The 18,158-nt window shown below is 32.4% G+C and overlaps 2 protein-coding genes across 3 annotated transcripts in view; both read left to right on the top strand.

Annotated features, from left to right (window-relative positions):
* Window positions 1-18,158, top strand: part of LOC143206967 (uncharacterized) — a 354,807-nt gene that overhangs the window by 148,064 nt on the left and 188,585 nt on the right. The window lies entirely within an intron of this gene.
* On the top strand, window positions 5,463-6,958 carry LOC143189152 (uncharacterized). 2 transcript variants are annotated; one of them, XM_076393818.1, is made up of 3 exons: window positions 5,463-5,764; window positions 5,822-5,989; window positions 6,092-6,958. In XM_076393818.1, the coding sequence occupies exons 1-3, from the start codon at window positions 5,575-5,577 to the stop codon at window positions 6,955-6,957; spliced, it is 1,224 nt and encodes a 407-aa protein (XP_076249933.1). In that variant the 5' UTR covers window positions 5,463-5,574; the 3' UTR covers window position 6,958. The 2 variants fall into 2 exon arrangements, with proteins under 2 accessions (XP_076249933.1, XP_076249932.1); XM_076393817.1 differs by having other exon boundaries at window positions 5,463-5,989.

Genomic DNA, 18,158 nt, shown 5'->3' with positions numbered 1-18,158 from the left:
TTAAAAAATATTTTTTGTATAAACGATTTTATTTGAATAGTAGTTAACATTTGTATAATTTTTTTTCAAGATTGGTACCATAAGTACCTCTGGTGGTAGAACATACGACTTCAGATTAAAAGAATTAGAGTTCTTAATTAATAAGACCTGAAGGTACCTACACGTCTTCGCGATGATAACAAATCTCTTAACGGCTATATTTTGTTAAAAAGACGTAACATACCGCTTTAATGAAAGCCCACCACTGGTATGTACCAAATTTATTTACAAAATTCGTCATAAAATTTTGCAATTGTAATTTATCGTTAAAGCTTTTTCATGTCCATTTTAAATATCGGAGCCGCAATTCATCACTTTTATCATATTTTAAACATTTTCATTTCTCGACACAAAAAAAAACAACCGACGAAATATACAGTTGAAAAAATAATTAAAACATATGCAATAACTGGTGGTAAAAGTTTGCGCTTTCATATAAAATTTGTTTTATGTTTAACCCGCCACCCCCGTCTGCCCTGGGCCATAAAAGATTAAGGTTGCAATTTCAGAGTTTCAAAAATATTTTAAATATTTTTTCCGACGGCATTTCGGTGTGACCCGCGTTTCAAAAAAAGCAAAAACATATTTTAAGGACGAAGGTGCTGCTCGTTTTTGTTGAATCGTTATTTATAAATGCATATTAATTATGTTAATTAGCATAATTTTGCATCTGTTTTGCGGTTGATATTGGGGTTTTCTTTTTTACAGCTCGTTATATATAGAATAAGAAACAGTTTTTTTTTGTTTATGTATAAGTTTACAACGGAAGTTCTTGTAATTTTAGTAATCATTAATTTTTTGTATACTTTTATATTCTCAGTTGATTGATGATGAAATAATTTATCATTTGATGTAAACATAACTTTGTAATCAATCACTTGTAACAGTTTATGTTTATAACTTTATGTTTATAACTCCATGTTTATAATGATGTTGGTTTTAGGGTCAACCTTTTATCTATCAATTTTTACATCATTCGGCATTTAAGTAACCTTTTAAACTATTAATAAATCATAATAGTTTATAGTTAAAAAAATTGGAGAATATAAAATGTAATATAAAATTTTAAGTTTTAAATTAATTCTGCACTTATATTATTATTTCAATTAATTAACTATAATGAGAGAATGGCTTGAGACAATTGACCAGATACAAACTACCAAATAATATATAACACTTCCCATATTTTCGATCAAGTCGAGAATTTTAAAGATATTAAGAATAAGGTACTGCCCAGCCCACTATAAAAACCGTCCGCCTAGTTTATATTTGTGACCCATCACCCCTTCTAAAAGTTATCAGATATTATAGAAATGGAAAGAGAAAAATATACCAAAGGAGTTTCCTTTGAAAAAAAGTAAAACTATTATTCCCATTTCTTTTTCATACATTGAAATTTCTCGTATTAACCTCAAATCCAATTAAGCTACGTTAATGGTAACGGAAAAGTATTATTTTATTCATTATCCACAAAGTGTGAGGACAATTGCATATCCAGAAACTGAAAGGTTGACAAGTATATTTATCAAATAACGTCAAAGATAAAAACCAATAGATATATTGTCATATGCTCCAGTCAACTGAACAGTGGTTGGATACTGATCAGAGTATTCTAATCGATAAAGTTGACAGCCTAGCCTTGTTATTTGGAAGCATAATAAACAAAGTTAAAGGACATAAGACAGAAAATCGTAATCTGCGAAAAATAGCATAGTGCTTACACCATATATCGTACTACTACCAGCACGATCTGTGGACAAAAAAACAAAAATTGACCAATATTGGAAAGCCCCAAAGACGAGGAAATTTTTAAAATTAAAATTCATATCTCGAATTATTAGAAAATGTGAAATTGTTGAAATTTCGTAAGAACAATAAACAGACAATGGACAATAGAGCCTTAATTACAGGGGATGGATAAATAATATGTAAACACCTTACATTTATCCAATATTTATATGTCAATAAGGTGTTGAGTGATCATTTGCTCTTAAAACAAGCTGTAATTCTTCGCGTTATAGATTCGTAGAGTGTCTGACGGAATTTGTCCAATTGCCAACGGAATCTTGTCCTATTCTTTTCAATAATGTTGGGGATGGAAATCTACTTATGTTGAGGTTTGGCTATTGTGCTGGCCAAGGAAGATCTATGATGAAATTGTGATGCACCTCTTAAACTAAGACTGAACATATTTCGCTGTGTGTAGGCACGAAACAGTATTATTCTAGTGAGTGTTGATTCCTTCTCTGACTTTTGCCGCGGCAGTATTATGTTATCTGGGCAGATTCTTTTTTAATATTCGTCGACCTTTGTCAGTTAATTTTTTTGCTTCACCCGCTATTCCTCATTGCCAATGATATATTTTCACATATCTCACTAATCGCTTGTTTTATCATCCGCAGAATAAAGTCTATAATAAACTCAAATATAACCTTCAAAATTTACATCGCATTATTTATATGGAAGCAGTTTGGTTTGCCAACATATAACAATATGTACTACTCTATACGTTGTACCAGTTTATCTGAATAAAGTTTCAATTCAAGTTATAAAAAACACTCAAAATGTATTTTTATACAATCTATAGAAGACTGTAGAACTGGTCAACTGGCAAGAGCTTTTAAATGTTTTATGGCAACATTGAATGGCTTTTGAATATTGAATATCACATTAGTATTTACAATTATTAAAAATAGTTTTGTTTCAATGTTTAATTAGTCCAGATAGAAGTTTGAACTGAAAACAAAAAAGAATAACTAATGTTGTCCTTTAGAGAAATACCCTTTATACTTTTTGGGAATATTGAATCAAAGTTTCTAAAGACGAACTACTTTGTTTAGAGACTAGCGGTAACCTGCCATCATGTGATGGTACCATCTATCATAATACCTTTCTTGTATCCCGTTTATCCCGCTGTTGCCTTTCCTCATAATAATTTCCAGTTTCACAGGAAATTTATACAGATAACTCTGGAAAAGGCGTTTACACAATAACTTCATGATCATATTCGTTTTTGAGGTTTGGAATTTTAGTTTTTTTATTATAATTAGGCGCTTTACAGTTATATAAAGTTTTACCGATAGAAAACCTTCAAGGGATCACTGTGAGAATCGGCCCTAACTTTTATAAAGTTTGAATCTTTTATCAAAGTTTGAGGGCCATCAATATTAGCTTAAGCTAATTTATCAGGTTTATGCTAATTAATAATTTAACTAATTAAAACTTCGTTTTAACTACTTCATTGTCCAATACTTTAGTGAACAGTATGATCATAACTTGATATATAGCTCTATGATTTCCTGCCTACAAAACAATAGCTCAACAATAATTATGCCCGTTTTATTGGATTTACTAACAATTAAAGATGATCTCTTGTTTTATGAACAAATAATATATTAGAATTAAAATTAAGCTAATTTAACAAATTCAACATTCAACAACAAAGTCCACGTCGAAAATCTTCGCATAAGCACTTACCCGATGGAAAGTCTTGTGCCCTCCAACCTTGCCAAACCATTGTATTTTTTAGCAGTTAGACTAATTGAGGTGTTAGAGGTCACGTGATTTTTTCTATGAGTGAAATAAATTCGCAGAAATTGAATTTCAACTAGATAACAAACACTTAATAACAATAAGGGTTCTAAAGGGCCAATTTAAACTGTTAATTATTTAAAACATATTTTAAGCTAAGATAGTAAAAATCTGAGGAAATTCAGAGGTTTTATCAATATATCTGAAAATTATAGACCTGAAGGTACCAAAATCTGTGGAGGTGAAATGGTAAGGAGATTTTATGTTGAGCACATATTGCTAAAGTTATTTTTTTAATAGATAGGCTCATGTACGCAATATAGCATCGCAGTATCATGAATCCGAGTGGTTCAATTTAAGAGATGATCAGAAAGACATCGTTTGATTACGGGAAATTGGTCGTCCTCTTTATTCAAATAATTGGACCTGGTTTTCTGTGGTAATCCCAAAGTGGGTTACTCAATAGGTTCAGGTTAAAAAAGTTTACCTGGATTATATAACTAAAGGTAGAAACACGTAAAATCATTAAACAACAGAAATAAGTAACAATCAACTTGCAAATATATGCACATCTTATATATAAAAATGAATCGCAAAATATGTTCCTAAGCGCATAACTCAACAACGCCTGGACCAATTTGGCCAAATCTTTTTTTAAAATGTTCGTTGAAGTTCAGGGATGGTTTTTACGGCGAGAAAAATTAGAATTATTGCTGGAAAAACCCTAAAAATAGCCCTTTTTGTTTGAATTTGTTTCGTGTATCAGTTGACAATTCATCTGTCATCTGTCAAAAATCATCTGTAACAGACAACTTTTTTTTTTTAAATTTGATATGACTTGAACTCAAATCCTTTTAATCCGTACGAATTGTTTTATTTATTTAAAATTTTTTATTTGTTTAAAATTTAATTCAAATTTTAAATAAATAAAACAATTCGTACGGCTTAAAAGGATTTGAGTTCAAGTCATATCAAATTTAAAAAAAAAAGTTGTCTGTTACAGATGACTTTTGACAGATGACAGATGAATTGTCAAGTGATACACGAAACAAATTCGTATATCGTGTTTTGTGCAGAGTGTTTAGTTAGTTAGTGTTTGTTTAGTTCGTGATTAGTGAAAAAATAATTTATATTTGATATGCCTCCTATAAGACGAAGCAATTTAGGTAGAAGAACCAGAAATGCTATAAACCAAGCTAATTACCGATCTAATCGTACTGCACAAGAACGTGACGACGGAAATGAACGTGAAAGAATTCGGATATCACAAACGCGTGAAGCGCGAGCGCGACATTCAACTAATAATCGCGCAAGTTTGAATCCAGCTGCTTTCAGTTACGATGTGTCAATTGACTACAGTAACTACCAATGTGTTGTTATTGGTTCTATGAACTTGGTTTGCTCACACTGTAAGGCATTAAAATACAAAAACGATGCCAATGGATTGTGTTGCGCAAATGGTAAAGTGAAATTGATACAATTGGATCCATCACCAGAACCATTGTACTCATTGGTTTCAGGAATAGGAACAGATTCTATACACTTTTTGACACATATTCAAGAATATAACAATTGCTTTCAAATGACTTCATTTGGGGCAACAAATGCAGTTCGGGAAAATTTTATGCCAACTTTCAAGGTATGTATTATAGCAGTTACTCATAATTATTTTAGCGAACAAAATTTTCTGTCACCAAAGTTAAGATGTGTTACTAATCTTCAATTTCTTAATCATTACGAAATATATCACCTAGTCATCATATTATATGGTGATTCAGTTTCAGTGACACTTTTATTATATTTTATATTTGATAGATATTAGTTAAAACTAAATATATACTTTTTAAGATCAAATATTATTTAAGTTTGATCATTGACAATCCATTAATTTATACCACACCATAATATTTTTTTTATTTACAGATACAAGGGCAAATATATCACAGAGCAGGTTCACTGTTACCAGTGTCAGATAGCGACAACAAATTCCTGCAAATTTATTTTATGGGCAATTCACCACAAGAAATTGATCTGCGTTGTGCACATAACAATTTAGTAAAAAGGTCTATTGTAGAACAATTACAAACTTTATTTCATCAACACAATCAATTGATTATATTGTTTAAAACTGCCCTGGATCTGATGCCATCCGATAATCACAAAATTGTAATCAGAGCTGATAAAACACCTGCAGGTCAACATACAAGACGTTTTAATGCACCAACTATTGATGAAGTTGCTATCGTTGTAGTTGGAGAAAACTTGGAATCCCGTGATATTGTTTTACATCGTCGGAATTTTCAATTACAACCTATAAAGGAAACACACCGCTCATATGATGCACTGCAATATCCCATTATATTTTGGCAAGGTGAAGATGGCTACGATTTATCAATAAAAATGATAAATCCCATTACAGGTAACTAAAATATTAGTTTAGCTATGGCGATAATATCTCAGTCACTATATTATGTATTTTAATTTTATATTTGAATGTTATTAAAACAAAATCTGTTTACAGGTTCTGAAACCAACAAAAAAGTCAGTTCAATGAACTATTATTCATACCGCCTAATGATTCGGGAAAATGCAGATAATCACATATTGAAATGTCGGCGATTGTATCACAAATATGTTGATGACATGTATGTTAAAATTGAAACGGAGAGATTAACATTCATCAGGTTGAATCAAACCAAACTCCGATCTGAAGAGTATATTCACCTTCGAGATGCGATTAATACTGATGGAAATGCACAGAATGTCGGTCGGATGACTATTCTTCTAGCAACATACATCGGAAGCCCTCGGCATATGCACGAATATGCTCAAGATGCCATGTCGTATGTTCGTCATTATGGTACAGCAGATTTGTTCATCACATTTACATGCAATCCGCAATGGATAGAAATTAAGCAGGAGTTATTACCTGGGAAATCATCCATTGATCGTCATGATATTACAGCCAGAGTCTTTAGACAAAAGTTGAAATCTTTAATGAATTTCATCGTAAAACATAATGTGTTTGGTGAGACACGCTGCTGGATGTATTCTGTGGAGTGGCAGAAACGAGGATTGCCACATGCACACATTTTGATTTGGTTGGTTGAAAAGATAAGGCCAAATGAAGTTGATGCAGTGATATCAGCTGAAATCCCTAATGTACAAGTAGATCCTGGATTGCATGAGGTAGTTATCAAAAACATGATACATGGTCCCTGTGGAACTCTTAATCAAAATTCACCGTGTATGATGGATGGTAAATGTTCAAAACGATATCCACGGACATTAATATCGGAAACAATTACTGGTAATGACGGTTATCCATTGTATCGTCGCAGATCGACAGCAGACAATGGAAAATCAACAATTGTCAAATTAAATTAACAAGATATTGAAATAGATAATCGTTGGATTGTTCCATATTCACCCATTTTATCAAAGACATTCAAAGCACACATCAACGTTGAATCTTGCCATTCAGTGAAATCGATTAAATACATTTGCAAATATGTAACCAAAGGGAGTGATATGGCTGTGATTGGAATTGGTGCAGAGAATTCTAATGATGAAGTTACCCAATACCAAATGGGCCGCTATGTCAGTAGTAATGAAGCAGTTTGGCGAATATTTTCTTTTCCTATTCATGAGAGACACCCTTCTGTTGTTCACTTAGCTGTGCATTTAGAAAATGGACAAAGAGTGTATTTTACAGCACAGAACGCAGTACAAAGAGCTGCTCAGCCACCATCTACTACATTAACCAGTTTTTTTGAGACATGCCAAAACGATGATTTCGCACAAACATTGCTATATTCTGAAATGCCAAAATATTATACCTGGAATCAATCCTCAAGGAGATTTATACGACGGAAACAAGGAAAACCAGTTCCAGGATATACAGATGTATATTCCACCGATGCGATTGGCCGGATTTATTCAGTACATCCAAGCAATGATGAATGTTTTTATTTACGACTGCTATTAGTCAATGTACGTGGCCCAACATCATTCCAACAGTTACGAACTGTTGATGGTGAATTGTGTGGATCCTACAGAGAAGCCTGTCAACGTTTGCAATTGCTTGAAAATGACGCTCATTGGGATCAAACTCTCAATGATGCTGTAATATCATCACACACTCATCAAATACGAACATTGTTTTCTATAATCATATCTACATGCTTCCCATCAAACCCAATTGATTTGTGGATGAAGTACAAAGATTATATGTGTGATGATATTTTGTATCAAATACGGAATAGAATGGGAAATCCAAATATACAAATCAGTGAAGAAATTTACAATGAAGCATTGATTTCAATTGAGGACATGTGCTTGATAAGGTCAAACAAACTATTAATTCAATTAGGCCTGACCGCGCCCAATCGTCCAATGCATGACGCTTTTAACCAAGAGTTGCATCGAGAAAGACTGTATGATCTCAACGCTTTGAAAGAATAAATTCAAACAAATCTTCCACTGTTAAATGAACAACAGAAGTATGTATTTGAAACTCTTATGAAAGTAACAAATGATGAAACTGGAGGGATTTATTTCTTAGATGCACCTGGTGGTACAGGAAAAACTTTTTTTATTTCATTAATATTAGCAACAATTCGCTCACAAAATAAAATTGCACTTGCACTCGCTTCGTCGGGAATCGCAGCAACTTTGCTTGAACAGCCCATTCAGCACTAAAATTGCCATTAAATATGCAAAGCAATGAAACTCCAACCTGCAACGTTTCGAAGAACTCTGCAATGGCAAAGGTTTTGCAGCAATGTAAATTGATTGTTTGGGATGAATGCACGATGGCACATAAAAAATCTTTGGAGGCTTTAGACAGAACCTTAAAAGATCTACGTAGCAATAATAACCGATTTGGTGGTGCAATGATTTTATTAGCAGGAGATTTTCGTCAAACATTGCCAGTGATTCCACGATCAACGCCAGCTGATGAACTCAATGCATGTCTAAAGTCCTCCAATTTGTGGAAACATGTTAAAGTACTTCATTTAAGCAAGAATATGCGTGTCGAGTTGCAAAATGACCAATCTGGAAACATATTCTCTAAACAACTCATTGACATTGGTAATGGCAAATTTCCTATAGACATGTTGACGGCTTGCTTTTGCTATGACTATAAACAAGTCCCAGGGGCAATCATTAAGTGTTTGTGGTATTAATCTAGAAAACCCATGTTTCTCACATGGTCAATTGTATGTTGCCTGTTCCCGTGTTGGAAAACCATCAGATTTGTTTATCTATGCGCCAGGTAATCAAACAAAAAACATCGTATACCACAAAGCAATATAATGATAATAATAATAATTATGATTCACATGATTAACAATAAAGCGATTACTTACTTTTCAATCCTTATATATGTTTTATTTAATTATTTTTTATTCACAACGCCCTATCACCAGGGTAATGGTTCTGTTCAGGAGAATTTTTTAAAATACGTAGGCACAAAAACTGCCACATTACAAATCTTTTTGACAGGACGAAGTCTGTCGGGTCAGCTAGTTATAAATATATTTATATATCGATCATCAATAATTTACAATACACATTTTGTAGTAACTAATATCACGAAATTAATGAAATATTTCATTGAATTTTCCTGTACGATCGCAAAACAAACGCCAAGAAGAAAACCATTTTCCACCTGAGCTGCTCTAAACATCCACATCGATAAATTCCGGTTCGGTTTTTTTATCGAGCTAACAGATTGGGAACACTAACGCTAGTGAACTATTTTCAGCAGTTTTGTTTAAAAATAGGCAATGGAAAGGTTTAATTAATGGATTTTTGTTGCCAGGAAGAAGTTATTTAATTATGCAAAGCCCTCACTTAAATACAGCTGCGAACAGAACAGCATTCCCCTTTTATTAAAAACTTAATGAAACTGAAATATATTATTAGAGCCGTGATGAATATAATTTATTGCCGTCTAAATGATTGTCTAACCTGTGATATATTGGAGAAAGCCTAAAATAAGAATTAACATATTTAGTGTTTAATTATAAGGTCGTTATAATGACCTAAAATAATTTATTTATAAACTCAAACTAAAGGTAAATACAATTTCTAATTATACAAAATATACTTCTAATATGAGACAGTTATTTAAATATTGAAAACATTAATCTTTTACGTATTAATTAATATTAATAAAATACTAACTGTGCATTTAAATATTACAATTATTAAATATTAGTTGTTGGAGAGGTCGAATTTTCTTGGTCTTTAAAATTTTAAGGTCGGTCATATCAAGTATTAACAATATAGGAAAATTAAATTTATTTTATTTTTTTCATATATATTTAAAAGTCGCATTTTACCAAGTATGGGTTTATCAGGACTGGACCTACAGTTTTAACGTTGGTTTTGAACCATGGTCCTCGTCATTAAGCCTACCTGCTGGCGAGTGAACAATTTAAAAAGCATTCCAGAAGACATCCGGTCTTACCCAACCTTGTTACAGGCATTACTGGGATCATTTTTCTTATCGGATTTTATACTCTTGACTACCGCACCACTAGCTGGCCCTTCTTGTTCTTGTTCACCAAGCCGAGGAAATTTATTTTATATCTTATCAATGAATATGAGGACTAATTTACGATTATTGATACGATTGATGCGTGCTTATTTTAATTGTGTTCATTTCTTTCATTATTAAATAAGCTAGAAGTTGCACCAGATTTGGTGATAACCAAACCTAGTGAGTAATAATTCACTAATTTGGGAAATATCTCTATGCATAGAGCACATGTATATGTAAGAGTATAAATGTTACCTACGTAAACATCTTGGATGTTTTCAATAGACTACTAGTTAACGCTCAAAAACTACGGTACTCGCTCGTGACGGTGATCGTGACCAGTTGGACGCAATCAATTCACTCATACTTTGCCATTTTTAAAGAATGTACAGAATATTGAAACATAATGAAAAGTAAAACCTAATATAGCATATGTTACGCCATGTGAATCAGATCAGATGCAAATTCAAATATTCGAAGAGAACCTTCAAACATCGACATTCAGTCCACTGAATCATCCTAGATTCCGTACGGTCTTACCCAACTTGATTAATGGTGTGATTGGGCACTTGTAGTTAGAAAGAAGCACTAACAAAAAATTACTCAAATATTTCAGCAGTAGTAGGACCGTCTTTTCGCTTAGTGCGGGTATAATAAACAATGTTAGGTGCTTGCATGTATTCTGGGAATATTTTCACATCTGCAGTAACACTTTTATTCCGTTTCAGTAGCTTGTAATGCACAAAACCCTGCTGATCTCACCATATACACAGCAGAACGCGATGATCTCGTCTATGTGGATTGTTGTCACTTTGTTTTGTCAATCTTAGGCCCAGCAAAACTACTTTTTCACCTGGAAAGTAATGAAACCACAACATTGAAAGGGTAATACATAGTATTCTCATTCAGTTCGTGTGGTATCATTTTCATCTTGTTTTCAATCTTTACAATTACATTTAAATATTGGGAAATAACGGATTTATCAACTAATAAGAGGTCTGAAAGCACTAAAAAATTTTTTGGGATTTAATCCTCGTCCAAATTCAATTATATTGATAGCTTTTTTGTTACTTGTAACACTTTATTTATATGTTATTATAGATATTATATTACTTTTTTTTAAGTTTTCTTAAAGCGGCCGAATTATCTATTAATCATTTTGTTCTTATTGATATATATTTCCTAAACAATTAGAAACCCTTGGTTAAATAAGTCCGATTGCCTTTTCTCTATTTATTACTAGCGACCCGCCCCGGCTTCGCACGGGTGCAATGCTGATACTAAATTAAATACACTACAGAAAAAATATGAACGTTGTATATAAAAACATAGCGGCCCGCTCCGACTTTGCACGGGCATAAAATATATATGCCAATGTCACTCAATGAAAACATGATTAAAATCGATCTAGTATTTTTGGTTCATTCATTACTGCCCTTGGCCTGCACGCATTAAATTTGGAGTAAAACAATTCCTCTTCCCCTATACTTACTATGAAGATTTCCTGCTATCTTTGGAATATCTAAATTCATACAATTTTTATTACATTACACATTTTTAAACGCAAATTTTAAATTTGTAATATCTCCGAAAATATTTGTTTAATTTACATGCTGTAAGGAACCATATTGATCTATATTAATTGCACACTGTATTTAAGGTACTTAATTCGATAAGGATTAATGCCGTATTGCTTAAAATAGCTTCGTAAATAAGCCATTTTCTCACGTAAAAAGTAAACAATAAAAATGGTTAATGTGGGTTATCCCTAAAAGATAAACATATACCATCCCGGACTTTTTTATAGATCTTTTTATGGTGTACAATACTGTAGTACATTAATTTGATCTAACTCGTAGGGTTAGGCAGCGTTTTTGCTAATTGTTAAATAAGCCTAAAAAAGTAGGTTAATTTACGACATCACGTTAGAAACCTCTAAAATTAGCAATGTTGCCTTAGTATATTATGCATGTATTATACATATAAACCTTCCTCTTGAATCACTCTATCTATTGAAAAAAACCGCATCAAAATCCGTTGCGTAGTTTTAAAGATTTAAGCGCACATAGGGATATAGGGACAGAAAAGGCGACTTTGTTTTATACTATGTAGTGATTTGTATAATTAGTGAATTGAAATGTAAGGGAGTAATGAAAATTGAGGATTATTGCCAAATCATAAGACTAGAAAACAACGATAAAATAATTCATGAAAATAATTTAATATATATAGAAAATTTTGCTGTCGCAAGTTTGTTGGTATGTTTGGTCTTTTGAATAACGCTTAACACCTTTAGTTGTCAAGAAATCTTAAATTTATCAAACATTTTTGGGCTTCCAATACTTTACCGAATAATTAGCGACAAAATTAGAGATCTTCATAATTTTGAGACACCCTTTACATATCTTCAACTAACAGTTTTTAGTAATACCAACGAAATCAATTGTAGGAACGATTTTAACTAATATGACACTGAACAATATATGGATTAAAATAACAGCCATTTATAATTTTTCAAGTGAATAGATCCCTATACAGTACAATGGAATTGGTTAAAAAAATTTAAATGCAAATGTCCACGGTACGCGGCAATATTTTATGGCTGAAAATTTAATCTGACTTCAGTAGCATTTTTTGCATTTGATACATGAACGGTTCCCTTTTTTATTTTTCGATTGAAAAATTATTGAAAGCAATTGGTTGTTTACGTAAACAGTTAACCAATATGCATACAAATGAAACATCAGCAGTACTTTGTTTCTTCTATTTTCTAAACAAATAATAATTACTATACAAATAATTTACGATTGGCTGAACGCTGGAGTGCATCATATGGGGGCAGAAATACTCAAGCCTGGTGGAGAGACATTAGTTCAAATGATTTCATGTTCCACTTTCTCACATTTAATTTAATAATAAATTAAAATAATAATTACTTAATTAATTACTTTTTTTAAAAACTGTAGGAATTTTTTTACTAGAGGTGCAAGCTGAAGTTACAATTTAGTTAAAGCTAACTAAAGTTTAAAAAAATACATAAAAATATAATATTATCGCAAAGGAGGCGCTTGGTTTTCGCTTTACATCCGGGAAAGCATTAAAGAAAATTCCAAGAAAAGCACTAATTGAGATCATCAATTAGTATCTCTTAGCTGGGGAAGTCGTCACATGAAACAGCCTTATACAGGTCAATATCAGTATTGCCCATAATATCTAAATTATTTGAAAAACTCTTACTAAAAAGGATATCAACTTAAAAATAAAAATAAAAAAACTAATGGAAAGATTTAAGGAAAAGTTGATTAGTTGATATTGAATTGATGCATTTCCTATCACCAAATTAACAACAACAACGATTGATGAGGTTTACAGAATAACTGATGTCATAGAATAACTGGAAGAAAATAAAATTTGTTCCGCAATATTTTTAGATGATGTTCAAGCTGTCGATAATTTGGCGATTTCGAAGTTTGGCATGAGGATTTAAAGCACAAGAATAATATTCTAACTTGAGGGGTACTGGTACTGGGACCAGATACTGGAGATAACGTATCAATCCAAAAGTTACAAAAATCTATTCCTAAAGTACAATGCTGGATAGAAAAATGGCGTATAAATAAAGTAAAAAGTACAAAAAAGTACTGATTATTAAATCGCCTCTAAAACAAATTCGTAATGATCATCATGTGCATAAGAACGTGAAGGTAGAAACTATAAATAACGCTACCAAGGACTGCGCATAAAAACATAAACAGGGGCTCCATCAGCATATCAATCTTGAGCTTCTCCGGCTCCTAGAAAATTATGGTTTAGAAGTATAAATAGAGTAAAAACTGTTTAATCTAATTCAGTAAAGCTATTACTGAAACTCGGTGCACATTAAAAGCAGTGATGTTAGCCCAAAGTATCTATTGCAGAATAAGTACTTTGCAATTTTAAAACCGCAAATTAGGATAAGAACAAATAGCTTATTAGTTTACTATATTGCTATAATAAATAACAAGCATTTTAGATAATGGGAAAATTGAATTGAATAATTATCCCTATATTGACTTAATGACACAGTAAGTCTTGTATCACTTGTCGGAAAATATTTCTCAAAATTATCCAAATGGAACTAAAAATTGGTACAGTAATTTGAAAGGTCAGTGTTTGTAATTTATCATAAATTGAGTAGGTAGTTCAAGAAAAATATGTCGCCCAGTATAATACTATTAAATTTCTCGCCCGATATGATGCTTACCAATTGCACTATATTTGCTGATAAACATGTTGAAGATGCAAACATTTTTCACGAAGTAATTGGATTCTTAGAACCACATGACATCAGAATTAAAGGGGAAATACTGAAGAATATCGAAAGCCTTGTATCTACCAATAAACAGTCGACAAATTATGACTACAATAAATCTACCAACGTAATAATATAACCTTTTTTAATTTCCAGTAGTAATAAACAAACATTTTACATTATGTAATACAATTCTAATATTCACTCAATTAAATGGAATCAAATTAATTATCCAGAGAAGTAGAGAGAGATTTCATGGCGTAGTTAATTGGCTTATGGGCAAAATTATAGCAACGGAAGTTGTAAGGTCATAAAAGGTGCATTGAGGGTGCTCAAAGACATTTAGCCATAAACTGTTCTAACTAGAAAGCATTCGAGCTTTGAAAAATACCCATAGTCGGTGGATTCCTGGCACAAACATTACACTTCAGAGTGTAAGGTCAACAATGGTTGACTGAAGTTACTGTCAGCTAACATAGTCTACTGGAATTTGAACAGAAGCTTGCAGTTCTGTAGCTAAGTTTTCCAGCCGTAGACTATGTTGGAATCTGGAGCCATAAAATTCAGTAGGCCATTCCATAGAGGGATATTATTAAAATTTTAGTAGAAACAGTGCTATTTCGATAATCTTCAAAGACAAACTGGCGGACAAAGATACAGGCGATGCTCAGAAATAATTTAATTAAGACTATAAGCTGTCCAGATGAGACAACACCAAGCCTATCCCTGTAGTTGTTTCTTTAGGATGGATGTGTTATATCATGCGATTGTTAACGGGCTCGCTTACCATTACCCGAAGACAAGGCGGTGTGCTTATGTGCCTGAATGCCGTTGAGAGTTGGGAATAGGCAGATTGGTTTGCTCAAAAAGATTTACATTGTCAGTGTTCAACAAGTAGCCCTTTTTTTCTTTTTCATAGTTTTTGTGTCTAAATCCTTTTATAATTTATATACCCTCTTACACGTATGTATATGGAATTGTATATAGTATATATCATATGTAGAAGATGGTTACATGGATTTATGAAGCAAAATTGTTAAAAATATCTAATATTGCATTATAACAGATCAATTGAAAAGTCGCGCGTCTGACATATAGATGGTACTACTAGAATTAGATCCATGTTTTTTAGTTATCCCTAACCCTCAAAAGATGCGTGTATAAATTTGACAGCTGTCGGATCATTAGTTTGTGAATTATGGCATTTTGAGTGAAGCAACTTTTGTTATTGTGAAAAAATTGACAAAAAAGGAATTTTGCGTGTTGATGAAATATTGCTTTTTGAAGGGAAAAAATACAGTTGAAGCAAAGACTTGGCTTGATGCCGAGTTTCCGGACACTGCTCCAGGAAAATAAACCATCAAGGATTGGTTTGCTAAGTTTAGACGTGGTGAAATGAGCACCGAAGACGATGAACGCAGTGGACTACCAAAAGAGGTTGTTACTGACGAAAACATTAAAAACATCCACAAAATGATTTTGAATGACCGTAAATTGAAATTGAAAGAAACATCAACTGAACACGAATTTGAAATGAACGATATTTGGGTATGAGAAAGCTCTGTGCAAAGTGGGTGTCGCGCGAGCTCACTTTTGACTAAAAAACAACGACGAGTTGATGATTCGGCGCAGTGTTTGAAGATGATCAAGCGTAATAAATACAAGTTTTTGCATCGATATGTGATAATGGATGAAACATGGCTCCATCACTTCACTCCAAAGTCTAATCGACAATCATCCTAGTGGACTGCACATGATAAACCCGCTCCAAAGCGTTGGAAAACGCAACAGTCGGCTGGCAAGGTTATGGCGTCTGTATTTTGGGATGCGCATGGAATAATTTTCATTGGCTACCTTGAATAAAGAAGGACCATCAACAGCGACTATTACATAACGTTATTGGACCGTTTGACGGACGAAATCGCCGAAAAACTACCGCATTTGAAGAAAAGTGCTGTTTGACCAAGACAATGTACCGTGTCACAAGTCAGTAAAAACGTTGGAAAAAATCCATCCATCCTCCGTATTATCCAGATCTGACCCCCTGCGACTATTTCCTATTATCAGATCTCAAAAGAATGCTCGCTGGGAAGAAATTTTCGTCGAATGAAGAAGTGATCGCCGAAACTGAGGCCAATTTTGAAGCAAAGGACAAATCGTACTACGAAAACGGTATCGAAAAATTGAAAGGTCGCTATAATCAGTGTAGCGATCGACCCTTGAAGGGAATTATGTTGAACAAAAAAACCAATATTGCCAAAAAAATGTGTTTTACTATGGTAGGCCGAGGAATTTTAAATTGACCTGTTATTTATTACAATAAGCAAAAATATTTAAACATTTTTAAAATAATACGAATAGCTTATATCAATAGTTTTCGTTAATATACAAACCAGCGTTTAATTAAAGCTCCGTTATGCCAAATGAGACGTGTCCATCATTATTGCACCGACTCATCAGACCAAATCGACTGAAGTAATTATGTTACGATGCCTGAGTATGTGGCCTAATTAAAATTCTATATCGAAATGGAAAATATTGTCAAAACATTGATTACGGCAACTAAATCGTTGTGCAGTCTGAATGCGTATGGCTCAGCTGAGGAACGAAGTTTGCTCGTGCAAATAATGATTATTAAACAATTTCGGGTTTCGCAACGTGAGCTATTATGTGGCAGTAATTGCTATAGGTTTGCAGCATGTACTGAAAGCTCTAATTGAGAGACAATTACCGATTTAAATGCAGCCCCAACTGATAAAACCGCAACGCCTTAACAATGGTATGAAATGTCTCAATGTCTGATACTTATTAAAATTATTGTGTATATATATATATATATATATATATATATATATATATATATATATATATATATATATATATATATAGTCAATTCAAAATAGCAGTGACACGAGTGTCAATATATGTCTGTCTAAAGCTGTAAATACGTTTTACAGTCAGACAATATTATCCTTGTCATTTTGTTATATTTAAAAGAGATAGAATGCTGTTACAAAAGTTCGAACATGTAACGGAATGAGCCTGCCAAAGTTGTCCGTTTGCCGAAGTTTTGAAAATTATTCAAAATATTATAATTACGAGTTATAAACCGGCAAACGTTATTTCAACGGTTTGTTTTAATAAATTTGAACTCGCCGCGGTTTTTTATGAAAATATTTTTTGCGCCTTGCAGCTGCACTTCGTATTAGTAGGGACAGGGTCATTAAAATATCTCAAAAAATATAAAACAGTATAACCTTAAATTCGCTAAAAAGAAACCGTGTTTACATAGGGTAATATATAGAGTGTTAACTTAATACAAATAATTTAAGAATTGTCTTGCGTGGTCTCAGCAGAAAGGCGCTGAGAACGGCATTTCGCTGAACTTCATTGGTTGAAAACCAAAATGTAAATTTTCAAAACCATTTATTAATATAAAATTATATAAATACTATATAAATACAAATATTATATATCAAAAAGCTAAAACAGAAGAATATATATATATATATATATATATATATATATATATATATATATATATATATATATATATATATAGTGTATATAAATAAAAAATAACGAAATATATATAATTAAATGCTGCAATCGAATTGAAAACATAACATATCTCGTGAGAAACATAGTCAAAATTGTCTATAGTCCCTTTTTTATATATTTTTAGTGCTATCAATTCAAATAAGATGTATTAAAAATTTTATCTTATTGTTCCCTCATACTGAAAGC

This window comes from Rhynchophorus ferrugineus, unplaced genomic scaffold (genome assembly GCF_030347505.1).
Source record: "Rhynchophorus ferrugineus isolate W39M unplaced genomic scaffold, kcgeb_rfMv2 rfM1, whole genome shotgun sequence".
NCBI lineage: Eukaryota > Metazoa > Arthropoda > Insecta > Coleoptera > Curculionidae > Rhynchophorus > Rhynchophorus ferrugineus.
The sequence above is the reverse complement of the archived record's forward strand: the minus strand, read 5'-3'. Positions and strand labels throughout refer to the sequence as shown.